General features: G+C 43.9%; 1 protein-coding gene across 2 annotated transcripts in view; it reads left to right on the forward strand.

The window, feature by feature from the left end:
• BRINP1 (BMP/retinoic acid inducible neural specific 1) overlaps positions 1 to 25652 on the forward strand; it is a 197486-nt gene that overhangs the window by 108358 nt on the left and 63476 nt on the right. For both annotated transcript variants that reach the window (XM_070376070.1, XM_005891939.3), the window contains one exon: positions 17353 to 17543. In XM_070376070.1, the coding sequence (XP_070232171.1) occupies positions 17353 to 17543 (191 nt within the window). The remainder of the gene's footprint in view (positions 1 to 17352; positions 17544 to 25652) is intronic.

Below are 25652 nucleotides of genomic sequence, written 5' to 3' on the forward strand. Positions count from 1 at the left end.
CAGGTTTAACTCTGGTCATGAGAAGTCTCAGAATCCAGATAGTTTCCTATTTATTTTGTAGACAGTGAGGGCTTACTGTTGGCTTCCCAACAAGGTGGAGGCAGCCGCAAGAGCCAGCCCACACTTTGGGAAGATAATTCTGGCTGTGATATTGAGCAGGAATTGTAGACTTGTCAAGGTTGAAGCAGGGGAGTCAGGTGGGCGACGTTTGCACCTCCATGTGTCTTGGCTATGAACCTCATTTTCTTTGATCCCATAAGAATCCTTTCCTGCCGCTCTCTGGACTTATTAGATGTGCTACTGATTGGAAAAGGGAAAAATGAAAGCACTAAGGTGTTGAGGATTAATTCCAAAATTCCTCACTTCTGAGGTTTAAATTGCCACCTCCACCTACGCCTGGCACAGGGTGTGGTAATAAATAGAAACAGGAAGTCACAGAAGACTTGGGCAATTTGGAAACAGAGTCCTGAGGTAACTTGCCAGACTCCAGGGGCTAGGCATTGGAAGTGAAATAATCTGATTGCAGAGGTGCCTAAAAAATGAGTTTCTTAATGCTGGAAAGTAGAGAAAAAAATATTCATAGACTTGTACTGCCTTGATTTATTTAAGGATTATTTATTGGGCACTTCTGAGTTCCAGGATTGCAATGAAGCCAAATGAATACAGTCTCAGCCCCGTGGAGGCTACTGTCTAATGGAGGGGATGACAATAAACTGTCACACGTGTCCATGACTGCCACTCGTGTTCAGTGGTCGGGGGGCCAGAGCTGGCTGGAGAAGACGGGGAAGTTTCCTGGAGAAGTGATGCTCAGCTGAGATCCAGGAGGTCGGGAAAGAGTTTACTAGGAGGGAGTGATGGGAAGAGTGTCCAAAGGAGTAGAAACGCCAGAGCCCTTCAGTCCTCAGGCTCTCAATGTTGCTCTGTAGAGGGGCCCCCTGGGAGCTTGTTAGAAAGGCAGAGGCTGAGACCTTTGCTAAGTTGGAGTGAGTTTTCATTTCTGTATTTTAACATGGATTCCCAGCGAATTCTGGTGCAGGTGGCTTATGGATCCCATTTAACAAAGCACAGATGGAGCCTGGGACTGAGTTTTCAAATTGGGCTCCTTAGCCCAAAGGGGTATGGTGGTGAAGGAAGAGACAGGATCCTGTGACCATCCCCATTCCCAGAGAAGCCCTTTATATCAAACTTACTTATTTTACAGAATATTTATTTGAAAATTATCCTGTGTGTTTTCCCCGGAAAAATTCAAGTTCTGTATTGTTCTTTCTGGAACCCTAGCAACTAAAGTAGAGACAGAATCATGGTAAATGCTCTAAAACAAACAAAAACTTACTTGAAATAATGACTTAATGAATCCAGTGTTTCAATTCAGTTCAGTCGCTCAGTCGTGTCCACTCTTTGCCACCCATGGACTGCAGCACACCAGGCTTCACTGTCTGACACCAACTCCAGGAGCCTGCTCAAACTTATGCCCATCAAGACGATGATGCCATCCAACCATCTCATCCTCTGTCGTCCCCTTCTCCTCCCACCCTTAATCTTTCCCAGTCAGTTCTTCACATCAAGTGGCCAAAATATTGGCATTTCAGCTTCAGCATCAGTCCTTTCAATGAATATTCAGGACTGATTTCCTTTAGTATTGACTGGTTGAATCTCCTCGCAGACCAAAGGACTCTCAAGAGTGTTCTCCAATACCACAGTTCAAAAGCATCAATTTTTCGGTGCTCAGCTTTCTTTATTGTCTAACTCTCACACCTATACATGACTACTAGAAAAACCATGGTTTTGTCTAGACAGACCTTTGTTGGCAAAGTAATGTTTCTGCTTTTTAATATGCTGTCTAGGTTGGTCATAGCTTTTTTTCCAAGAAACAAGCGTCTTTTAATTTCATGGCTGCAGTCACCATCTACAGTAATTTTGGAGCCCAAGAAAATAAAGTCTCTCACTGTTTCCATTGTTTACCTAACTATTTGCCATGAAGGAATGGGACCGGATGCCATGATCTTAGTTTTTTGAATGTTGACTTTTAAGCCAGCTTTTTCCACTCTCCTCTTTCACTTTCATCAAGAGGCTCTTTAGATGTTCTTCACTTTCTGCCATAAGCATGGTTTCATCTGCATATCTGAGGTTATTGATATTTCTCCCAGCAATCTTGATTCCAGCTTGTGCTTCGTCTAGCCCAACATTTCACATGATGTACTCTGCAAGCTCAGTTGGTAAAGAATCCACCTGCAATGCAGGAGACCCCAGTTTGATCCCTGGGTTGGGACGATCCCCTGGAGAAGGGAAAGGCTACCCACTCCAGTATTCTGGCCTGGAGAATTCCGTGGACTGTATAGTCCATGGGGTTGCAAAGAGTCAGACACAACTGAGCAACTTTGTAAAAAAAAACAAAACAAAACAAAACTCTGCATGCAAGTTAAATAAGCAGGGTGACAATATACAGCCTTTGTGTACTCCTTTCTCAATTTGGAACCAGTCTGTTGTTCCATGTCCAGTTTTAACTGTTGCTTCTTGACCTGCATACAGATTTCTCAGGAGACAGGTAAGGTGGTCTGGTATTCCCATCTCTTTAAGAATTTTCCACAGTTTGTTGTGATCCACACTGTCAAAGGTTTTGGCATAGTCAATAAAGCAAAAGTAGATGTTTTTCTGGAACTCTTGATTTTTCGATGATCCAGCAGATGTTGGCAATTTGATCTCTGGTTCCTCTGCCTTTTGTAAATCCAGCTTGTTTCATGTCTAAACAAAAGTCATCCAACTTTTGTTGGCTGCCCATCCAACTCAGCAGTCCACTTTACGGATAGGAAGAGTGAAGTCCAAAGAGAAATCATGGCTTTTCCAAGATAGCCCAGCTTATTATGGTACAGTAGATGGTAGATTTATGATGCCTTTGGTCAAAGGCCAGTGCTCATTCTTTCAGACCGAATGTTAGCCCTTAAGGAGGCCAAAATATTGGTAGTTTCATTCTGAAAATGCAAAAAATACAAGCTAGTTTAAGAATAGTTCATATCAATTCATAGCCAGCAATTAGCTTGCTAAATAGAATCTTAGGTTGCATGTCATTGTAAGTCGCATCTAGTGTGTGCATAGTGTGATAGAGTTAAAACCTGGGTGGGTTTTTGAACCTGAGTTTCCTCATCTATAAAATGGAGATGATTATAACCACTGCCCAGGGCACTTGTGCTTAACGCAAGGCACTGGGCCCATATTTGGTGCCCAATATTATATATTTATGCTTTAGGCATATCAATCTGAAAAGTCAACCATGTCCAGTGTTTGGAAAGAAGTTTTACTCGTGGCTAAGTCTATGAATTTAGGTGGATAAGCATCTGTGTAGGAGAGGGGGGAGTTGGATTCTTCTGGAAAGTACCAAATGAACTTGTAGGAGAATCATTGATTGACAGTGACTTTGGTAGGATGGATGTGGCCATTAAAATAGCTTTATGCCCAGGAAAAATAAAACTTGCTCATCTTTTATAGGGATGCCAAAAAAGAGAGAGAGGGAGAGACTGAAGGATCCTGTGACAGAGAGGAACTGTATTTAGGTGCTTTAGAAGAGAAAATAAAATTAACATTCAGAGTCTGGGGGCAGCCATGGCATAAAGCAGGTGGCTGGCATCTCTCAATGTGTTTCAGAGTATCATTAAATTAACTCACGACTAAAAATAATAATTAAATAGGCCATCTCTCCCATAACTATTGTTAATCCTGGTGTCTGAGAGACCAGGAGACCTGTCAAATGGTTACAAGGAAATATCTCCAGTTCACCTGGGCACTCAGAAGACAGCTCCTCATGTTCTTTTCTGAGACACACAGGGTCTCCCAGTCAGTAAAGATAGCAACAACAACACTCCCCAGTGATTGCATGGGTTCTGAATCCCTTCCATAAGCATCTCTGTCAATCAGTGACTCAAACTCTGCTCCTGTATCTTTAGACAAGGGCTCCCTACTTCCCAGGGCAACCTGTTCTATTCTGATTCATTCTGACAGTCAGAAAAAGCTTGCTCTGTTGAGTGGCACTTGGCCTCGCTATCAGTTCTTGATGGTCATTACAGTTCCGGCCATGGGAACCAGGGTTTCATGGCACTACAGCTCATCCCCCAAGAAGGAAAATCGGTGGTACCTTCCTTCTTCATGCAGCTCGTGGGCAATCACATACCTCTGAGCGTGCCATCGACCCCTGCATGGTATTTTTTTCATCATTGCATATGTGAAATCAATTACCTTGTTTAATCATCAAATCACAAATTTCACTTGAAACATGTTTCTTTTCTTAACTCAGGTGTGATCTAGGCTTTTCTTTCTTTTTTAAATCTATGACTTCTAATGTGTATTTAAGTAATGACTTTGTTATTTAGTCTTAAAGGAGCTTGAGGCAGGCTGTCTGGGAAACATCCTTCTTTTCTGATTTTCTTTGGTCCAGTGTTTTTAAAATATTTTTAGGGCAAAAGAATCTTTAAAAAAAAATACAGAATTTAATGATCTATCTCTTTGAGTAGCTCAATCTATAAATCTTGAATCTAGCATTTTTATTATTTCCTTAAAATGCATCATTTGACTGGCCAGCTCAATGGATTAAACCAACATCAGCCAACATTTTCACTATAGAGCCAGATCATATGTATTTTATACTCCATGGACCCTATGGTCTCTGTTGCAGCTATTAAATTCTGAGATTATAGTGCGATAGTAGCCACAGATAATACAGAAACACATGAGTATGACTGTGTTCTAATAAAAATTTACTTCCACAACAGTCAGAGGCACAAACTTGGTCTGTGGGCCATAGGTTGTTGTCCCCTGAGTTCAATCATTTTTAAGAACTTTGAAACATTTGAGTTAAGTAAAGGATGGCCTTAAATTGCCAATTCCTGGTATAAGATCAGAAATTCAGTGAATGTGTGTTGACTGGATTGAAGAAAAAGATCTTTCTTAACGAGTTTAAAGCAGGGCCTGGGAAGCTTTCTATATAAGGAAACAAAAGAAGGACCTCACTGGGGAAGCAGATTTGAAGGAGGCTCTCAGGTGGCAGCATGCTTGACAATCCTAAAATGTTTTAACAAGAAAAAGATTGGCAATTAAGTGCCGTAATACTTGCTGGGGGAGAAGTTTGCTCATATTTTCTCCTAGAAAAATGTGCTGTGGCAGAGGGAAATGAGCAGACGTCTAGATGTGCAAGACTTGGATTTTATAAAACCAGCTACTGGACTTCCATGGTGGCTCAGACTGTGGAGGATCTACCTGCAGTACAGGACACCCAGGTTCAGTCCCTGGATGGAGAAGATCCTCTGGAGAAGGAAATGGCAACCCACTCCAGTATTCTTGCATGGAGAATCCCACGGACAGAGGAGCCTGGTGGGCTATGGCCCATGGGCTCACAAAGAGGCGGACATGACTGAGCAGTTCACACTTTCCCAGTTGTGTGTCCCTGAGAAAATGATCTTCCCTCTCAGAGTTTCCATCTAAAGATTGGAGGCAGTACTGAGACGTTCTATGTGGTTCCTTGGAGCTCTCAAACTTTGTGATCTGAAAAAGAAAATTCATCTAATTGCAATGTTTAATGGGATTTATGATAATTGGAAAACAATTGCTGCTCCAAACTTTTATTAATCTATATTTAGTTATGAGTCATGCTTTCACAATAGATGCTTTGGAAATAAGCAGAGAGACAAATCGAGTAAACAGAATTTTAAATATTTTATTTATATGCAGTTTGTGTAATCCCTGGAGCCCACGGGCATATTAAGATCATTTAAAATATCCATTAAAAGTTATGTGTTATGTGACAAACTCCCCTTTTAGAAAGCCTTGCCAAAGGATAAATAGCTCACATTTATTGAGTAGCTACTACTGCCAGATTAATTGCATTCATTATGCTTAATCCTTCCAGCAACCCTGCAAGGTGAATACTAGGATTGCAATCGCACTGATAAAGAAGCTTGAAGAGGCTGAGCAATCTGCAAAAGACCACTCAGCTGATGAGTGGCTTTATGCTAAGGTTCAAAGCCGGGACTTTCTGGCTGTAAACTCTGAGCTCCTCCCACATGTCAAGAAAGGACCTTTTTTGCGCCCTTTGTTCAGGTGCTCTGGGGATGATCATTGGCTTTTTCTGGATATCCTGGATTTTGTTCCTCTGCAGAGCATCACAGGTGCTCCTGACAGGGTGGTTTGGGCTGGTTGACGCCTGTCCTCCACTGGGCTTGTGATGCCAGAGGGGGCCAAGGAGGAGGGGACAGGAAGAAACAGAGAGGAACCCATGGAGGAGGGGACAGGAAGAAGCAAGGAGGAACACAAGGAGGAACCCAAGGAGGAGGGGACAGGAAGAAGCAGGGAGGAACCCAAGGAGGAGGGGACAGGAAGAAGCAGGGAGGAACCCAAGGAGGAGGGGACAGGAAGAAGCAGGGAGGAACCCAAGGAGGAGGGGACAGGAAGAAACAGGGAGGAACCCATGGAGGAGGGGACAGGAAGAAGCAGGGTGGAACCCCAACAGAGCACCTGGAATCTGAGTTCTTGTCCCAGCGCTCACGTGGGTTTGCCAGGTGGCCTTCATGGCCCTCGACCTCAGTGTCCCCACTTGTAACCAGGATGGAAGTGTCCCCCTTCTAGGTTATCAGTAGGAAAATGTATAGACGACTGAGCTTCGCAGAGGGCCAAGTGCACTAGGGACCCCACAAAACTGGCATGATGGAAGGGATGGCAGGCCAGGGCAGACCCTTAACCCAGAGTTGGGTTCCTCTTGCCATCCAAGGTGCTGAGACCTTGGGCAAGTCCATTGCTCCTGAGTCTCAGTTTCCTCATTGGTGAAATGGCAGCAAAGTCCTTGGATGCTTATTCCAAACCCCTTTTCATCCTCATTCTGATATTTTGGATTCTGGGTATGACTGCAAGGCAGCTCAGGTGACTAAGGGTGTCTCAGGAAGCTCTGTCAGCTCTGAGTGAAATAAAGCAAAAAAACCTAAGTCACTTTCCCCATGATGAATTCCCATAACCCCCCATGGTGGTCCCTGTCCTCAGGGACACTGCTCCATGGAGAATCCCACTTGCTTTTCTGGAGATGGCCCATTTCTCTCAAAGCTGGGCCATTCCAAGTGTGCTTGTTGTGTTTCTTTTTATCCCTTTCAAGTTTCCGCTCAGTAAGAAGCATGCAGCCCAACTCCAGGATGCTTCCCCTGAAGTAGTAGCTCCCATTTCTCTGAACTTTATTCCCATAAGAGCCTTCAGAACTCCTACTAGGCTTGGCAGAAGAATAAAAATGCCAGTACTTAAGTGAACACGCTTTGGAAAATAGAAAGACTGACCTACAAATTGTGAGCAAGGATTATTTGCTCTACAGTTAAGTCAATGTCTTTGCTTCTAGTTAAAATAACAGTATTCACAATCACGTTCTCAGGGACAGCTGTTTTTGGTTGGTTGCTTGTTCTCTGTGTTTCATCTCCTCACCCTTCTAGACCTAAGTTACCCTGGAGATCCACTTGGCCTGCTGGGACTCCTCAGCTGTCTTCTTGCTTATGTTCTGGGGCATGGAGACAGGCAGGGGGTTTGTCGAGGACACCATGATGTTAAGATGGATAATTTCCACTTCACATGTGCCCTTGGGTTCACCCTTCCCTGAGCTGACTGGGGAACATGTGGGGAGAGGCTGGGAACAGCAGGCAAGGGGAATACATTCTCTCTCTCTCTCAGCTCAATGATTTCATCTCCTCACTCCCCTCCTCTATGATTCCCCTGTTCATCTCTGGGGCTAATTTTCTGCTAATAGTAATGGATGTGGTCCCAGATTCCCCTCCCCGCAGCCCCAGACACTCAGAGGCTTATTTTTATTTCACGCCCAAATAAATGCAGTCAGTGGAATAAGCCACCCAAAATAAACAAATGCAAACATCCTGTAACCTTAATCAGTTATGTTTTCAGTGAACATTTATTGGAGATACCACGTCTATGTTGGTGTGCTGTGGTTAGTCACTCAGTCATGTCCGACTCTTTGCTACCCCATGGACTGTAGACCACCAGGCTCCTCTGTCCATGGGGATTCTCCAGGCAAGAATAGTGGAGTGGGTTGCCATGCCCTCCTCCAGGGGACCTTCCCAACTCAGGGATCGAACCCAGGTCTCCCACATTGTAGGCAGATTCTTTACACCTGAGCTACCAGGGAAACCCAGGGATACTGGAATGGGTAGCCTATCCTTTCTCCAGGGGACCTTCCCAACCCAGGAACTGAACTGGCATCTACCATGTCTATTCAGTTCAGTTCAGTCCCTCAGTCATGTCTGACTCTTTACGACTCCATGGACTGCAGCATGCCAGGCCTCCCTGCCCGTCACCATCTCCTGGAGTTTACTCAAACTCATGTCCATTGAGTCGGTGATGCCATCCAACCATCTCATGGTCTGTCGTCCCCTTTTCCTCCTGCCCTTAATCTTTCCCAGCATCGAGGTTTTTTCAAATGAGTCAGCTCTTTGCATCAGGTGGCCAAAGTATTGGAGTTTCAGCTTCAACATCAGTCCTTCCAATGAATATTCAGGACTGATTTCCTTTAGGATGGACTGGTTGGATTTCCTTGCAGTCCAAGGGACTCTCAAGAGTCTTCTCCAACACCACAGTTCAAAAGCATCAATTCTTCAGCACTCAAGGCAAGATTCAATTCAGTTCAATCACTCAGTTGTGTTCGACTCTTTGCGACCCCATGGACTGCAGCACAATAGGCCTCCCTGTCCATCACCAACTCCTGGAGTCCATCCAAACCCATGCCCATTGAGTCGGTGATGCCATCCAACCATCTCATCCTCTGTCGTCCCCTTCTCCTCCTACCCTCAATATTTCCCAGCATCAGAGTCTTTTCCAATGAGTCAGATCTTCACATTAGGTGGCCAAAGTATTGGAGTTTCAGCTTCCAACATCAGACCTTCCAATGAACACCCAGGACTGATCTCCCCCAGGATGGACTGGTTGGATCTCCTTTCAGTCCAAGGGACTCTCAAGAGTCTTCTCCAACACCACAGTTCAAAAGCATCAATTCTTCGGTGTTCAGCTTTCTTTATAGTCCAACTCTCACATCCATGCATGACAAGTGGAAAAACTATAGCCTTGACTAGACGGACCTTTGTTGGCAAAGTGATGTCTCTGCTTTTGAATATGCTGTCTAGGTTGGTCATAGCTTTCCTTCCAAGGTGTGTCTTTTAATTTCATGGCTGAAATCACCATCTGCAATGATTATATATGCTAAAATGTATCCTTGGATTAAGTCAGATCACTGGATAACTTCCTGTTTAGACAGTAATGTTAGTGCCTGTTTCATACATATGCATTAGGCTACGTTGAACCAATCAAATATTGGTGGATCAGTGAGGATATTCCCCATCAGCTTCAACTACATCCATCTCTTTATGAAAAATCATGGGAGACATTTGTATATCTTATCACAGCATCCAAGATTCTGTGTATCTCCAGCAACTTTGAACAACTGATCTGTTTTCTTCTTGACTATGTGGCTCTGTGGTCCGCATTCCCTTTTTCTTCTGGCTGCAAGGAAACTCAGAGACATTTGTTGTCCCTTTCTATCAAGTGTTCAGGATTTTATATGATTAATTTTGCATGGTAATTTTAATCTAAAATTCATTTTATTCTCCTCCTTTTTTCCCCAGTGTTCTGTATTTTAAAGTCTATATAGTAGGTGTGTTTTTGAATATCCCTTCACCTGGTTTTGCTATGGGATCAGGTTCAATTAAAAAAAAAAGAAAAAAACTGCAAAACATGCTTAGTAAAGAAGAGTAAAGCAACCCCCCACTTTGTTAGAGGTCGTTAGTAACTTTGGTTATCTAGAAAACAGTGGAGGAAAACACATTTATCCGGTGTTCACTAAGGACTCAGCATTGCTGAGATGTTCACCTCACAACCCTGAGAAATAGAAATTTTTTCCCCCACTTTACACACGAGGAAACAAAAGAGGACATTTTAAGGAATAGTAACATGGCTCAGATGGTAAAGAATCCACCTGCAATGTGGGACACCTGGGTCCGATCCCTGTGTTGGGAATATCCGTGGAGGAGGGCATGGCAGCTCACTCCAGTATACTTGCCTGGAGAATCCCCATGGACAGAGGAGCCTGGCGGGCTGCAGTCCATGGGGTCGCAAAGAGCTGGACACGACTGAGGCAGCTTAGCACGCAGGCATGCAACATCACTGATGCTGGGCCTTTGCAAGTGACAATAATAATATCAGCAGCAGCTTACGACTGTCCATACCTCGCTGCAGTTTACAAAGAGTTTCCCAACCATTATTTCATTTATCTCTCAGAACAACCTGGAATATGCTTTTTTTTTTTAGTCTTCATCACATACATGAGAGTGGGAGGAAGTTTATAAACTCAGTCCATTTCTTGAAAACAGACTCACTACTTGTAACATAGTTCACAGGAATCAAATCCCACCACAAAAGTTCTACCTACTGAGAGCTTTAAAAAGAACAGGATTGTTTCCTCTTATCTCCCACCCGTTGTCCATCATGCTCTGTCCTCCAGCTTCCCAGAGGTGCTCCTTCCAGGGCATGGCGACAGTGAAAAGATTGATACTAACTTTAGTACTGCCTTATTGTTGAGGGTTATTATGTTCTAGATGCTGTGCTCCATGATTTAATGTAATTCTAAACCCACCCCTTTAAGGTAGATATGCTTCCCCTAGATGGCATCTGCATCTTTTTTGCAGTATATATGCAAACTCGTCGTGGTTTCACAGCTAATTGATGGCAGAGTCAAGATTGCCATCTCCGAGGCCCTGGCTGCGAGCTACAGAACTGAAGAGCATCTAATACAATCAGCTTATTTCCCAGGAGAGTAAACACACACCTCCCCAAGGGCACAGAGCCAGTTCTGCTTGCTCGCAGTCCTTTCTCCTTCAGCGCAACTCACTCTCAGCGTGTGTGTGCGTGTGCATGCATGAAAGCAGAGAGCTGACAAAGAAGACAAGGGCAGATTACTATGAGAACAGTGCTCTTAAATGAGAGTCTTGGGATTGCAGTTTGCTCTCTACCCTCATCCTAAATCCTACGACCCTGGATCCAGTCTCCACCCATCGCGGCCTCTGTCATCATCCACCCTCCACCTTCTGCTCCCCCAACTGGATGGGCCTTGCTGCAGCCACCCCATGCCTTCCATCCAGGATCCTTTTTTAATCTCAGTCTAATTGGTTCACCTGCCCTGCTGGGATGTTTAATTGGGCATAAACTTATCCTATGCCTTTGTGAGCTCTGCCTTCTCCTCCAAGGGGAATTTGCTTGCTCTGTGGACTCAGAAAGATAGATATATTTTATGTTGTGCTCAATTCACTGAGAACTTACACGAAATTGTTCCTGGGCCAGCAGAGCAGTTAGACAACATGACCAGCAAGACGTTTTCTCGCTCTTATTTTCTTTTTTTTTTTTTTTTTTTTAAGGTGGCATGTTCCAGTGGAAAGACCACTGCATTTGAAATCAGGAGCCCTAGGCCCTGAGTTCAGCCCTGCCAATCATTTGCTGTGTGATCTTGGGCAAATAAGTTACTGTCTCACAAATTCAATTTTGCCATCTATGAACTGAGTGGGTTAGATCTGATGACTTTTATGAAAGGAATCACAGTGGTGCTTTTAGAACAGGGGTCATACTCACTGTGGGCCACATCAGGCCTGAAACCTGATTTTGTAAATAAAGTTTTATTGGAACACAGCCATTCTCAATCATTATTGTCTGTGGTTCCTCATACTACCAGGACAAAGTTGAGTAATAAGGTACCTTATGGCTTCAGAGCCTAAAACATTATCTGGCCCTTCACAGAAAAAGATTACCTACCCCTCTTTTAGAACACAATTTAGATGGTGTCATTACTCAAAATCTTCTTTTGACTTTCCATATTACTTAAAATTTAAAAATAAAAAATATTTTCTGAATATAGACTTGCCTTGTGAGATTGGTGCCAACCCCTTCCCATGTTTTGACGGTGTATATACTTATTACCCTTCCTGTCGTAACATCCCTTCTACTCATCTGCTCATCTCGGCCTGCCTCCTTGTTTCCAAACCTGGCAAGCTTATTCCTACCTTGGGACCTTTGCACCTGCTGTTCCTTCTTCTAGATTGCTGTTCCACCATTCCTTGTTTCCTTCAAGTCTCCTTAAATGTCATCAAATTAGGAAGCTTTTTCTGACCACAAATATGGAGCTCCATCTTTCCCTTCCCCTGGACATTCGTACTTCCTTCCTTTGCTGTGTATTTGTCTTCATACATTTTTCTCCCTCTGACATGGTACGCATTTGTCTCTTTATTAGCTGTCCACTCTCATGAGAACGTAAGCTCCTTGATAGCAAGACTTCTACCTAATTTGTTTACTGCTGTAAATGCAGATCTGGAAAAATAACAAGTGTTTTTAAATTTTGAAAGCAAAAACCAACTATTTCAGTTGTTTACATCTACTTCTGAATAGATCCAGGTGCTATGAAGACCTTTTGCTTAAGTGTATTTTGGTAAAGAGGATAAAATCATGGTATCCTGATGGTTACAGTCTTATTAGGTCCAGCATTCCCTTGATTGTCACAGAGTCATGTAGACTCATTATTAAAACATTTTTAGTCTTTATTATTGCCCATTAAGAAAAGAGTTTATATCTATAAACTCTGTTTAGTTTATAGGATTTATAGTTTATAGTTTATATATAGTTTATAGATAAAACAGATAAACAGATAAACTCTGTTTATATGGTTTATAGATATATAGTTTATATATAAAATCTAATATATAATTTTATATATATAAAAATCTAATATCACAGTTCAACACAGAAAACCCTCATTGTGTGGTCACGACAGCCTTTTACCTCTTACATTTCATATGCACACACATGAATGCTGCACACATATGTATCCCTTTCTCTCCAACTACTGTCCTTTTCTCTTATTTTCTGGCATTTTTGCACGTGGAGCTCATTCTTCCCAAAATATCCTTCCCCTGTCTTCATCTAGCCACATGCAATGTTCCTTTCAAGATTAAGCTTTACAGGATGTTCTGACATCCCCATTTCCACCCCAGCCCCTCCTGCAGACTGGGTTAGAGATCCTTCTTTCTGATCCCTCTATGACTAAAATGACTATTGCAAATAGCACATAATTGTTTAATAACTTTCTTAAACATCCACTCTTTTTCAGTAAGATGTATCAGTTCCTTGTCTGTGGTGCTGAACAGGCAGTGCCTGGCAGTCAGAACTTAATAACATCCCCCAGTGACTGAACTTTTCCCAAGTGTGCACACTGAGTTCTGCAGATCACAGTGCATCCTCCAGCATCCACATGGTGAGGGAGGAACCAGGAACCAGCATTGTCTTCCTCCCTAGTTTTTTCAGGGAAGCAACACAGATGGCAGACCCTGGATGTATAGCTGGAGAACATCAGAAAGAATGTGGAGGTTGGTGGAAAAAGACAGAAAGAAAGAAAGAAAGAAAAAAAAGTTAAATCATGGGATTTGTAATTTGATGGTGGCGTGGCATCATTCCTTTGTGTCAGTACTGGTTTTATCATGGTTTTTATATTCTCCTTCTCAATATCTACATTAAAAGAATGATTTAAGAATCAGGATACAAATTTTCTACTCCCAGCTCTACCAGTAATGAGCTGTGTGACTTTTGACACAGCTTTTAACCTCTCTGTGTGTAAATTCATATTAATTTTGAGGAATGTAGACATATTCACATGAAAAAAAAAATAGTAACCCAAGTTTGTAAGTCATAAATAAAAGTTATGTATATATATTATCCCTGTATATAGCATAGTTATATAACATAATATTTTAAAACTATTATTTATCTATAATACTGAAAGAAGTATATGTTTCTATGCCTATACATATATATTTAATTCCATTTTTTATATATATATATATATGTATAGTTTTATACATGTCAGTGATACGCTGATGAGGAAACACTCTTTCCTCAGAAATATCTGATGATTCTCATCATCTTTTCTTGGTCATCTGATGCTGAGAAACAGATTACGCAGGTTGTAGCTTAATACAACTCTATGTATTATCTCAGCTTCCGTGGGTGGGGATCTGGCTGTGGCTCGGCAAGATGCCCTTGCTCTTGCTACACCATCATCATTTCAAGGCTTTGCAGGGAAGGGTCAGCCTTCCAGCTCAGGCACATGGCTGCCGTTAGCACCCAGCCCCCGTGTGGTCTCTGTTCCTCAGAAGCTGTTGACCAGAGACTTCCCTTCCTCTCCATACAGATCTCTTGATAGAGCATCTCACATCAAGGCAGCGTGAGAGCCAGATGAGGACAAAGAGAGAGAGGGTGACGGAGAGAGAAATGGAGGGGAGGGGAAAAATGGAAGTTACCATGCTTTGGGTGGTTTTTAAGTAATTTTATTGAAGTATAGTTGATCTACAGCTATACTTGTAAATTATCAGTTAATTCATGCTAGGGCTAGGGCTAGGATTAGGGTTAGCAAAGTGATTCAGATATATATATATATGTCCGACTCTTTGCAGTCCCATGGACTGTAACCTGCCAGGCTCCTCAGTCTATGGAATTTTCCAGGCAAAAATATTGGAGTGGGTTGTCATTTCCTCCTCCAGGGGATCCTCCTGACCCAGGGATCAAACCCCTGTCTCTTGCGTCTCCTGCATTGGCAGTCGGATCCTTTACCGCTGTGCCACCTGGGAAGCCATAGATATGTATATTCATTTCCACATTCTTTTCCATTATGATTTATCACAGGATGTTGGATACAGTTCCCTGCGCCACACAGTAGGGCCTTGTTGTGCATCCTGTATGTGCCAGTTTGCATCCGCTAAGCCCAAGCTCCCCCTCCTCCCCTCCCACCCACCTGGCAGCCACCAGTCTGCTCTCCATGTCTGAGTCTGCTTCTGTTTCACTGATATTTCCATTTGAGTCATGTTTTAGATTCCACGTATAAGTCACATCACACGACATTTGTCTCTCTGTCCGACTTACTTTGCTTAGTGTGGTAACATCCGAGTCCATCCATGTTGCTGCAAATGGCATCATTTCCTTCTTTCTTATGGCTAAGAAGTTGCCGTATTTTGTAACCTGATCACTAAATTCACGTGCTGTCTCCTTCACATTTTGTTCATGAGAAACAAATCACTGGGTCCTATTCAGCCTGCACTCTGGGGGAGGAGATTACCCAGAGCAGGATGAGTAATCTTAGGGACTCATGCTACCAGCTGCCGACCACCCCTGTGAGACCCCCTCAGCTGGCTCTGACATCCCCCACCTCTAATGCCTGGTCACCCCACATGCTCCACTTTGTCCCATTTCACACCCTCTCCTTCATACACTTCACCTCCTGTGCAGCTCTTCCCATAAAGTGTTCTGTGTCCTCTTACTCACTCTGCTCCTGCCCTTTCATCTACGTGGGTATTTGGATTTTTTTAAACAACACTTCTGTTTGTTTAAATCACAAAACTGTAGTTAAGATGTGACCTTCTCACTGAAGCTTCCCCTACCGACCTCAGAAGTCTGTGTTCCTTCTTTTGCGCCTTGTAGCCTTTGGTTTACAATAAGCAGGGCGTGATTGTCCTGCTGGACTATGAGCATCTTAAGGACATGAGACTGGGGTGTGTCCCCTCCCTCCTGTGGACATGATATTTGGCCCTGGGTAGGTGCCCTGCAAGGTTCACTGAGTGCAGTTGGTAGATTTGATACGTACCTACCTCGTATAGAGCACTGAGCTGACTTTATTTAGAATTCAAACTGCGTTATGAATTATGGACAGAGGTTTCTTAAGCAGACACAGACCGTAGGCTCAGAGGCTTGGAAATGCTTGTCACTTTTTCTTCAGACACAGCTTTCTCTGCATCAGGGGTCAGACTCCACCACTGAATTACCGAGACATATTCTGTCCTGTTTCCCACCCTGTTCTGCGTCTTCTTGCTCCATGCCCCTTCCTTTATTCATCTCTCCCAGCTTATGGCAGGAGAGGGGACCTTTTCATTAGACGCCCACTCCCATCATCTATCTGGGCTGACCTCACTGTCCTCTTGACTAATCTGTTTTACTCAAGGGACCTGGAGCTTATAACTCAGACAGGTCAGAGAGCTGCTTGTTCCAGGGGGAGCTCCATTTTTGCTAGGAACAGAGGTCATTATTAAAGCAAAAACAACCTGAACCAAGGCCCTTAAAGCGTCTACTTGTATTTGGTTTGCATGCTCCTCGTCCATCACCTGTGACCCTTTAATGATTCATATATCCGTGAATGTGTGAGGAGATAAAAGTTATAAAACTTTCACGTTGGATTAGTGCCTGGCATTTCCCAAGGGTATTTTCACACCCTATGCTTCATGTACTCTGGCCACCAGCAATAGGAAATAGATAATATTAATTGGATTTTACACATAAGGAAATGTAGATCCAGAGAAGTGACATCCTCTGGCCAAGATCACACCCCATAATTTACAGGAGGCACAGTGAGACCCTGACTGTAGACTCCCAAGTCCAGTGTCTCTCCATCTTGACTTTCTCCATCATTAGTGAAGGGAAGAGCGGAAATTCCCTCACTTGGTGTTCAGAACATAACTTAGTTTCTTTCAAATAGTAGTTGTTCAATGAATGCATGGGAAATTTTCTATTGAAGCTGAGTCCTGGGCTCATTATTGGATCGTGGAATTGTCTTCAAACAACTTTCAAGTTGCATTGAGCCTTATGCCTTGTCCATTGGTACAGAGCCTTCCTTCCTTTCTTTATTCTTTTGCTTATTTATTCATCCAGCCTGCATGCTTTTGACTCCACCATGTACCATGTACCATGTACCTAAGAAGATCCCATCTCTATGGGTTCACTCACGCTCTAGTGAGGGAGATGAATAAGCAACTAGATGACAGTGATTTTTGGGTCTGATGCTCCGTAAGCATCAGGACAGCATGACTGCGTCTCTCTGGCTCACTGCGGTATCCCAGAGATGAGACTGTGTCAGTGGCTCAATCGTGTCTGACTCTTGGCGCCCCTGTGGACTGTAGCCTGCCATGCTCCTCTGTCTGTGGGATTCTCCAGGCAAGAATACTGGAGTGGGTTGCCGTGCCTCCCTCCAGGGGATCTTTCCGTTCGAGGAGTTGAACCCAGGTCTCCTGAGCTGTAGCATACTTTTTATGGTGTGAACTACCAGGGAAGCCCCTAGTGATGAGAAAAGCATGCAGTAAATATTCGTGGTGCTGAAAAGAGCAAGGGTTCCAGAGCTAAGTATCAGTTAACAAATACTGAAAATAGTTGCAAGCACTCTCACCTAAGGATACATGCCTGGATGGGCTGGTTGGGTGGACTTGGCTTGGGGGTAGAGCTAGTAAGCTGAGAGTCTCACCCATCTCTTCTGCCCAGGGAGTTTGCCCGTTGGAAGGTGAGGAACACAGCCATCGAGAGGAGAGACCTGGTCCGCCATCCAGTGCCCCTCATGCCGGAGTTTCAAAGGAGCATCCGCCTGCTCGGCAGGAGACCCACCACTCAGCAGTTCATTGATACCGTCATCAAAAAGTACGGCACCCACCTCCTCATCTCTGCCACCTTGGGAGGTAGGTCGACAGTCACGGGGCCACATAGCCTGGTCGTGACTTTGGGTCTGGGAGGGAGGGGACCATGGGGTGGCCTGGGATCAAAGCCATCTTAACATCTCTGCCATTGTACATCACTCAGAAGGCTATGTTGTCAGAGAAGCCAGATTGTCTTGGCTGATTCTGTTCTCTGGGAAAATCTAACTTGAGAGTTCTCTAACTTTTTGTGGGAACAATGGCATCACCTTGGAATTAGCTCAATCTGTTCAGAATGTTTAATCTTATTGTATTGATTCCTTTGGAGGACAGTCTAATCTGAGGGAAAAATTAAATTTGAGATATTGTTGCAAGAAGTCTTTTTGTTTATCAGAATCTGCTTTAGGGGCTGATAACTTGAGGTTATCATTTTACAAAGGGGATATCATTGCATCTTCTATGGGTTTGGACTAGACCAGTAGGAAAGCAGACTAACTGCTCCTGCCTACTCAGCTTTACCCGTTTCTCCTCTTTGTGTCCAGTTCATCTTGAAGGGACTGAGGGTAAGAGGGGAGGATCAATGAGAGAAAGGAAATGCAAAGGACACAGGAGATAGTAGAGACTACTGCACTTAGCCGCTTGTGGGTCTTGCCCACATGCGTCATCATCTTGTATTATGAGCTACCATCCTTTGGACGTCAGGTTTCTGCCACAATGACTGGGTCCAGTGAAGTTCGAGAAAGCCCCTTCGGTGGTGGAGCACCACGCCACCTGCTCAGAGAGCTGCAAAGTTGCGTTTAGGTTTGGCTCATGTCAGTGAAACAATCAGGACTGGCATGTTGGCAAAGGCTAGTGGGTAGCCCGAGTCATGGTTATCACAACTGATCCTCTTTTTCCGAGGAGGGTGAGCACAAGCTGGAGTGGTTCGTGTAAACTTCCTAGAGGAAGTGACAGTTTAGCTCAGTAGGAGTTGTCTGTGTAGGAGAGTGGTGAAACTTTCTAGGCTGAGCACACAATATGCCTTTCAAGGCAGATCAGCTTAGATACGTGATGATGTGGAAGCTGTGGGGGGAGAGGTTGGTCGGGCCAATTCATTCTTTTGAATCCACTACTTAGGAATTCGTGTTGTTGTTCTTGTTGTTACTTAGTTGCTTCAGTGTGTCTGACTTCTTGCGACCCCATGGGACTGTAGCCCGCCAGGCTTCTCTGGGCATGGGATTCTCCAGGCAAGAATACTGGAGTGGGTTACCATTTCCTTCCCCAGAGAATCTTCTCCAGGGGATCAAACTAGCATCTCCTGCATTGCAGACCAGGAAAGCCCCAGTTACTCATACTTGCCACACCTTATTGAATATTTTCCTTATAGTCTTAGCAGGCATTTTATGCCCTCTTTAGTCTGCAAAAATGACGTTAGATTATATTATCTCCATTGTATATATAAGGAAGCTGAAACTTTCAAGAGGTATAGCTAAGATTGGTGACAAAATTAACATTTTAACTTAGGGTTTTCCATCCACAAATCTTGCATTATTTTTTGACCCAACATCTGTCATCTCTTTAACCAGCTCACTGACCTGCCAACCCGCCCAATCCAACAATCAATCAGCCAGCGTGTATTGGTTAACTGATGAATGTTAAATCATGTCATATAAATTCTGCTCTATCATAAAATGAAAATGAAATCACTTCTACATTGAGTGTGGCATTAACACGTACTCTTTTCTTTAAACTTCCCCCACCTCCCATTTCACTTGGGAAAAAAAAAAAAAAGTTACTAGGGTCAATGCAGCTCTTCCATTAAGAACTGTGCTCTGTCCAAGTCCCCGGGAGTCCCAAATAACAACCACTTTTCTTTTGCAGTGAAATATATTTTTAATTTCTCTGAGGCGAGGTGGTGAATTATTCACAGAGCCTTGTTCCTCTCCTGTTTTTACAGCACAACATTTTAAAATATGCAGAGCACTGGACTGAGTTCCAGGATTGGACAGCAAGCCCTAAATGCTTCCTCCATCCTCAGCGGGCGGAGCGGGGAGCGGGGAGGCGGGAGGATTTACTGTTGATGGACACAGCATCAGCAGCCATGTGAGGTCCTTCTCACATCATCACTTCATTCATTCATTCATAGAAAAGTCTTTCTTAAGAGTGTCCTCATGCGATGGCAGAGAAGGGGGCCGTAGATCGTAGGGTCTAGAAGGGCGGACTCTGGTGTTTGATCGCCTGGTTCTCACACGTTTTGTGTCACCTTGACAGTTTATACTCTCAGCCTTGGTTTCCTCTTGTGTAAATAGAAATAACACTGCTCTTCACGCATACTTTGAAGGTTATAGAAAATGATGCATTGATAGTGCTTGTTTCGGTGTTTGGCCCCTAACAAATCATGGCCCTTGTTGTTCTTGTGATCATTATTGTTATTGTTTGGGGGCTCCCCTGGCAACTCAGCAGTAAAGAACCCACCTGCTGACGCAGGAGACGTAGGAGGTGTGGGTTCCATGCCGGGGTTGGAAAGATCCAACCAGGAGGGCAAGGCCACCCACTTCAGCATTCTTGCTGGGAGAGTTACACAGACAGAGGAGCCTGGTGGGCTGTGGTCCACGGGGTCACAGAGAGTCAGACAGGACTGTGTGACTGAGCACAGCACAGAGTGTTACTGTTTAGTGAGACTTACAGCCTGGGGACTCAGGACTACAGCCCCTTCCTCCCACTCACTAGATGAATGGCAGATGCAGAGAAATTCACTTTCTTGTCTGGCTCTCCATTTTTCCATATAAATATAAGGAAGTGCAGAGAATTGTATTCACTATAATTTTTCCTAAGGAGAACACCATATTCATTTAGAAGAACTGCTTTGATGAGCTGTTTGAGGTGTCAGGTGAGCTCCTGAGGGCATACTCAAACAACAAAAGATGATCCTTAAACTGTCACTTACAGGACAAGTGGATGCATTTAGAGACGAGGAAGGAGAGGGAGTGAGAAGGAGGAGGCGCAGTCGGCGGGAGGGCTGACGTCTAAGACGTTTCTCTGGGATCCTCATTTTTGGGGCGACGTCTGTTCAACTCATAAAATACTTGATGTGAGAACCTTTTACAGACAGTGATGAAGTGAAAACACTGGGGTCTGGAATGACACAATCAATGCAGGGATGGTCATTCCCCTTGGTTCCTCTGAAGCTTCTGTTTTAGACCAAAGGGAACACCTTGCAGGCTGGGTGTCTGTGTGATATATAACTAAGCTTGTACATGTGCATGGGAGTGCATGCCCGCTTGCACAGATGCCTGCTAATACTTTTGTGAAAGTTAATCTATACATGGACATACATATATATGCATTGCACACATGCATATGCCTTGAACCCGTGAATATGGTTGCAGTGTATACATATATAAGTGAGCTTTCACATGTATGTGAGTGTATGCATATTGCAGGAATCTCTGTTGAATGTGTGAAAGCCTATGGTTTTGTGCTTGTGTAAATGTGTGGGTGTGTGTATACTCATTACCCACCCTGTATTTTGGGAGAGCTCCCCTTGGCTAAGAGGAAGACTGTGAACTAAGTCGCTGGGGAAAGGCTGAGGAAAGGCTTTTCAGAAGGAAAGGCTTTTCAGAAGGAAAGGCTGAGGGATACCCCAGAGACCTGAAGTCCAGACATGCCCTTCCCTTTTCTGGAAACAGTGTCCCCTAGTGACTCAGAAGGTAAGATGATGGATTTTTCCCCTCATCGCCCATCCTCTGCATGTCCCACTTTGTTCCCCCCCGAAAGAAGTGCTGCAGAGAGTGAGACAAAACCCCCAGAGGACAGAAAGACTGAGGAAAGGGCTATGAGGGGTGAAGAGGCAATTTGCAGGAATGCCCAAATGGGAAAGCAACTCTAAACAGAATGTTCTCTTAATAAACAAGAAATTAAGTCTTAATAATGCAGCAAGAGGCCCATTAACCCCTCTTGATCTAAGGTTTGCTTCTTCCAGTTCTCAGTCCTGAGGGACCTGGGCTATTTCGCCTTCTCTTTCACAGGCCCCTTAGAGAGCCTGAGCTGACACGTGTAATATTTATTTCCTCTGCCTCCTGGCTCTAACTTCTAGCTTATATTCACTTATTTAATCATTTACCTCTCCACTCATCTATCTGTTCATCTATCCATTTAATCATCTGTCTCCCCATCCATCCATCCATCTACCCATCAAATGGTAACTGAACTTTGGCTCTTCATTTGACCTGGGAGAAGCACTGGGAACATTACAAAGAAAAATCAGATAGAGTCCTTCTTGCCTCAGGCCACCACTCACCCTCTGGAACTCAACATCTAATTGTTGAGTATTGCTACTGCTAAGTCGCTTCAGTCGTGTCCGACTCTGTGCGACCCCATAGACGGCAGCCCACCAGGCTCCCCTGTCCCTGGGATTCTCTAGGCAAGACTACTGGAGTGGGTTGCCATTTCCTTCTCCAATTGTTGAGTATAAAGTCATCTTTAAGCCAAGTCTGTTCAGGTTGCTGCAGATCCAAAGGATGGACGGTCATGCTCTCCTGTATAATCGGCAAAGGCTTCATGGGAAGGAGCAGATATGAGTTTCTTATCCTGAACTCAGCTTAAATCTAGGCATGTGGAACCCAGAGATTAATTTTAATGATCCTGAATCTTCTCACAGGAAGATTTCAGTCTAGTAGTTAAGGCAGATGTGTCATTCAACAAACACTGTAGAGCCGGACCATTTTCGTATTTATCCCTTCATCCGCACATAAAATGCTGACCGTTTGTTAAGCACATAATATATGCCCAGATAGTGCTAGGCAATGACAACGAAGTGATGAAAGGCTCTTACATCCTCGTTGACTTCACAGAGCTTCTTCTTTAGTAAAAGAGACAGGCTGTTCAAGAAGCAATCACCAGGAAGTGTAGCAGAAACACAAGGAGGCCATGCATGGAAGCATGTGGTTAGTGTCCTTACTTCAGCCTAAGTAAACAGTTGATGACTCATGGAAGGCTTCCTAGAGGTGGTGTTGAGTTTGGTGCCACCTGAGCAATGAGTAGAAGTCGGCCAGGAGAAAAGCAGAGCCCCAACCATGAGAGGAAAAAGGACACATTTGTGTAGGACCGAGCATAGCTGGAATGACAGCAGATGCAGTGGGGAGAGATCAGAGCATCAGTGGCTTGGGTCCCACAGTACCGACAGGGATGCAGGTGCCCCCTCCAGGCTGCATCCCACCCCACGCAGCGGTACCTTCACTCTTCATCTGGCGTGTGTGTTGAAGTGATTCCTGTGTGTGTCTGTCCACTAGACCAGTGTCGTCCAATCGAAATATGACATGAGCTGCTAGTGTGAGTCACATATGCCATTCACAACTTTCCAACCACGTTTCTAAAAGTGAAAAGAAAAAGGGGAGAGTCAATTTAACCATATATTTTATCTCACATAATATATCCAGAATATTATTTCAACATGTAATGAAAACCTATTATTGATATTTTTATTTCTTTTTTTCCTGTTAATCTCTTTTTATTTTGTAGTTGAAGTATATTTGATTGACAATATTGTGTTACATTTAGATGTACAGCAGAGTCATTCAGTTTTGTATATATTTCTTCAGATTCTTCTCCATTATGAGTTATTACAAGACACTGAATCTTGTTCCCTTCATTGTGTAGTAAATCCTTGTTGCTTATCTTTTATGTATAGTAATTTGCACCTGGTAATTGCACACTCCTAATTTATCCATCCTACCCTCTTCCCTTTGGTAACCATGAGTTTGTTTTCTGTGTCTGTGAATCTGCTTTGTAAATAAGGTCATTTGTATCATTTTTTAGAACCTGCATGTAAGTGACATCGTGTGATATCTGTCTCTCTCTGTCTTACTTCGCTCAGTATAATCACCTCTAGGTCTCTCCATGTCGCTGTAGGTGGCCCTGTTTCGTTCTTCTTTGTGGCTGAGTAATATTCCACGGCGCATAGGTAACACATCTTCATAAGTCAAGCATCTGTTGATGAGTGTCGAGTTGTTTCCACGCCTTGGCTGTTGTGGATAGTGCTGCTATGAACACGGGGTACATGGATCTTTCCAAATTAGAGATTTCTCTGGATATGTGCCCAGGAGTGGGATTGCTGGATCATATTTTTTAGTTTTTTAAGGAGCCTCCACACCATTTTCCATAATGGCTGCACCAGTTTACATTCCCATCAACAGTGGAGGAAGCTTCCATTTTCTCCACACCCTTAGCCTTTGTTATTAATGCGATATTTTAGTTTGCTTTTTTTTTTTTTTTGACATTGTCCAGTTTTTGGGATTCCACTGTGTAGTTTATAGGCACAGTGCATCTCAGCTTGGAACGACCGGATTTCAGAAGCTCAGCAGCCGCATTTGGCCAGTGGCTCCTACACTGGGCAGCACGCAGGTTCACTGGGGGACTCCAAGGATGGGCGCGCTTATTCACTTCTCACCGTTGCCTGGCGGTGCTCAGAGCACACGGAATACGGTGCATATATGCGAGCTACAGAATGGACGCCCTGGAGAGCGATAAAGCCAGGTGGTGACAGCTGTCTTGCGTGGGAGGGTGTGGCCGGGGAAGCCGCACCAGGAAGGCGGTAACGGAGCAGGTTCTGAAGCGCGTACGGGAGACACGAGGCCACTGACACAGGGCGGTAAGAGGACACACTGTCATAGGGCGCAGAAAGCTGGACAGGATTTCAGGAGCCAGACGTGTAGAGGGAGGAAATCATGGCATTCCAAGCAGAAAATAAATAAACAAATAAAAATGGAGTCTGAGGAAAGACCGGGAGGAAAATTGGCAAGAATAAAGCATGGAGGCAGAAGGAATGGTTTGGCTGAAAGACAGACTGTAGGCTCCACAGGGAGCGCACTGAACCACAAGGAAACCCCGTTCTAAAAGCAGTCAGGGCGGGCCGAGGCGGAGGGATTAACCTTTGTGTCAGGACCGCGCCTGCCTCCTAGGATAACCACTGTGCTTCCCAGAGTAATTGTTGTGTGTGTGTGTGTGCGTGCGCGCGTGCGCGTGTGTGTTTAACCTTCCCTTTAACTCAAAAAATCATCAGCATTCTAAAGAAATTTCAGTTATCTTAGATATCAGTCTTTTGTCCTCAGAAAGTCATCGGTAACGTTTGTTCTTTGACGACCCTATTGTATTGGGTTGACAAAAAGGAAGGATAAGTCTTATATGACTGATAATTTGTGGTACCGAACAATGGCAGAAGTTATTCTGTGCCAGGCAGAGCTCAGGTACTTTATGTCATTAACAGATTTAGTCCTATGACAACCTAGGAGGTAAACGGCTACTGTTTCCAATATTACACATGAAAACCCCGCCATGCAGCAGGATTTGCAACTGACTCCTGTAGCTCGTTCAAGTCCAGGCAATCTAGTTCTAGAATCAAAGGTTCTGCTACTATTCCAAATGATTTTTGGTTGCTACAACAAACAGATACTAATGTAAGGACTTTGTATATACTAATTAATTTATTCTTCTTAATTACTCCATGGAACAGGTGCTCTTCTTCTTCTAATCTTGTTTGTGAATAAACTGAGAAACAGAGAGGTTGACGAATGTCCCCAAGTTCACAGTTAGTTGAGAGTGGAACCAGAGGTGCAAGAATCAGATCTGTTTAGGTGGAGCTTCTCTTCTGAAGTTCTGATGAATCATCCTGTTATCCAAAATAAAATCCGCCATAAATTCATACTCTTAGTAACATATGCATGTATTTCTAAGGAAAAATTCATGGAGTAAATTAGGTGAGGTTTTCTCTCTCTCTCTCTCTCTTCTATGCTATGCCCAACTTTCTTGTCATCTCCCCTCTCCTGCAAAATGTAGCTTAAGAAATATTTATTGAATAAATGAAAAAAGTGGATGGATTAACTGTTTACTATTAATATATCCCAAGCACCAGACTTTGAACAAAGGATGATGTTACACGCATGCCCAGTCCCTCAGTTGTGTCTGTCTCTTTGCGAACCCTCTGTCTGTGGAATTCTTCAGGCAAGAATACTGGAGTGGGTAGCCATTTCCTCCTTTGGGGGATCTTTCAGACCCAGGGATTGACCCCAGTCTCCTAAAGCAGTGACTAATATAGACAGTGGGCTTCCCCAGTGGCTTAGTGATAAAAAGTCCATCTGCAATGTAGAAGACCGAGGTTCGATTCCTGAGTCGGGAAGA

This window comes from Bos mutus, chromosome 8 (genome assembly GCF_027580195.1).
Source record: "Bos mutus isolate GX-2022 chromosome 8, NWIPB_WYAK_1.1, whole genome shotgun sequence".
In the NCBI taxonomy this organism is placed as follows: Eukaryota; Metazoa; Chordata; class Mammalia; order Artiodactyla; family Bovidae; genus Bos; species Bos mutus.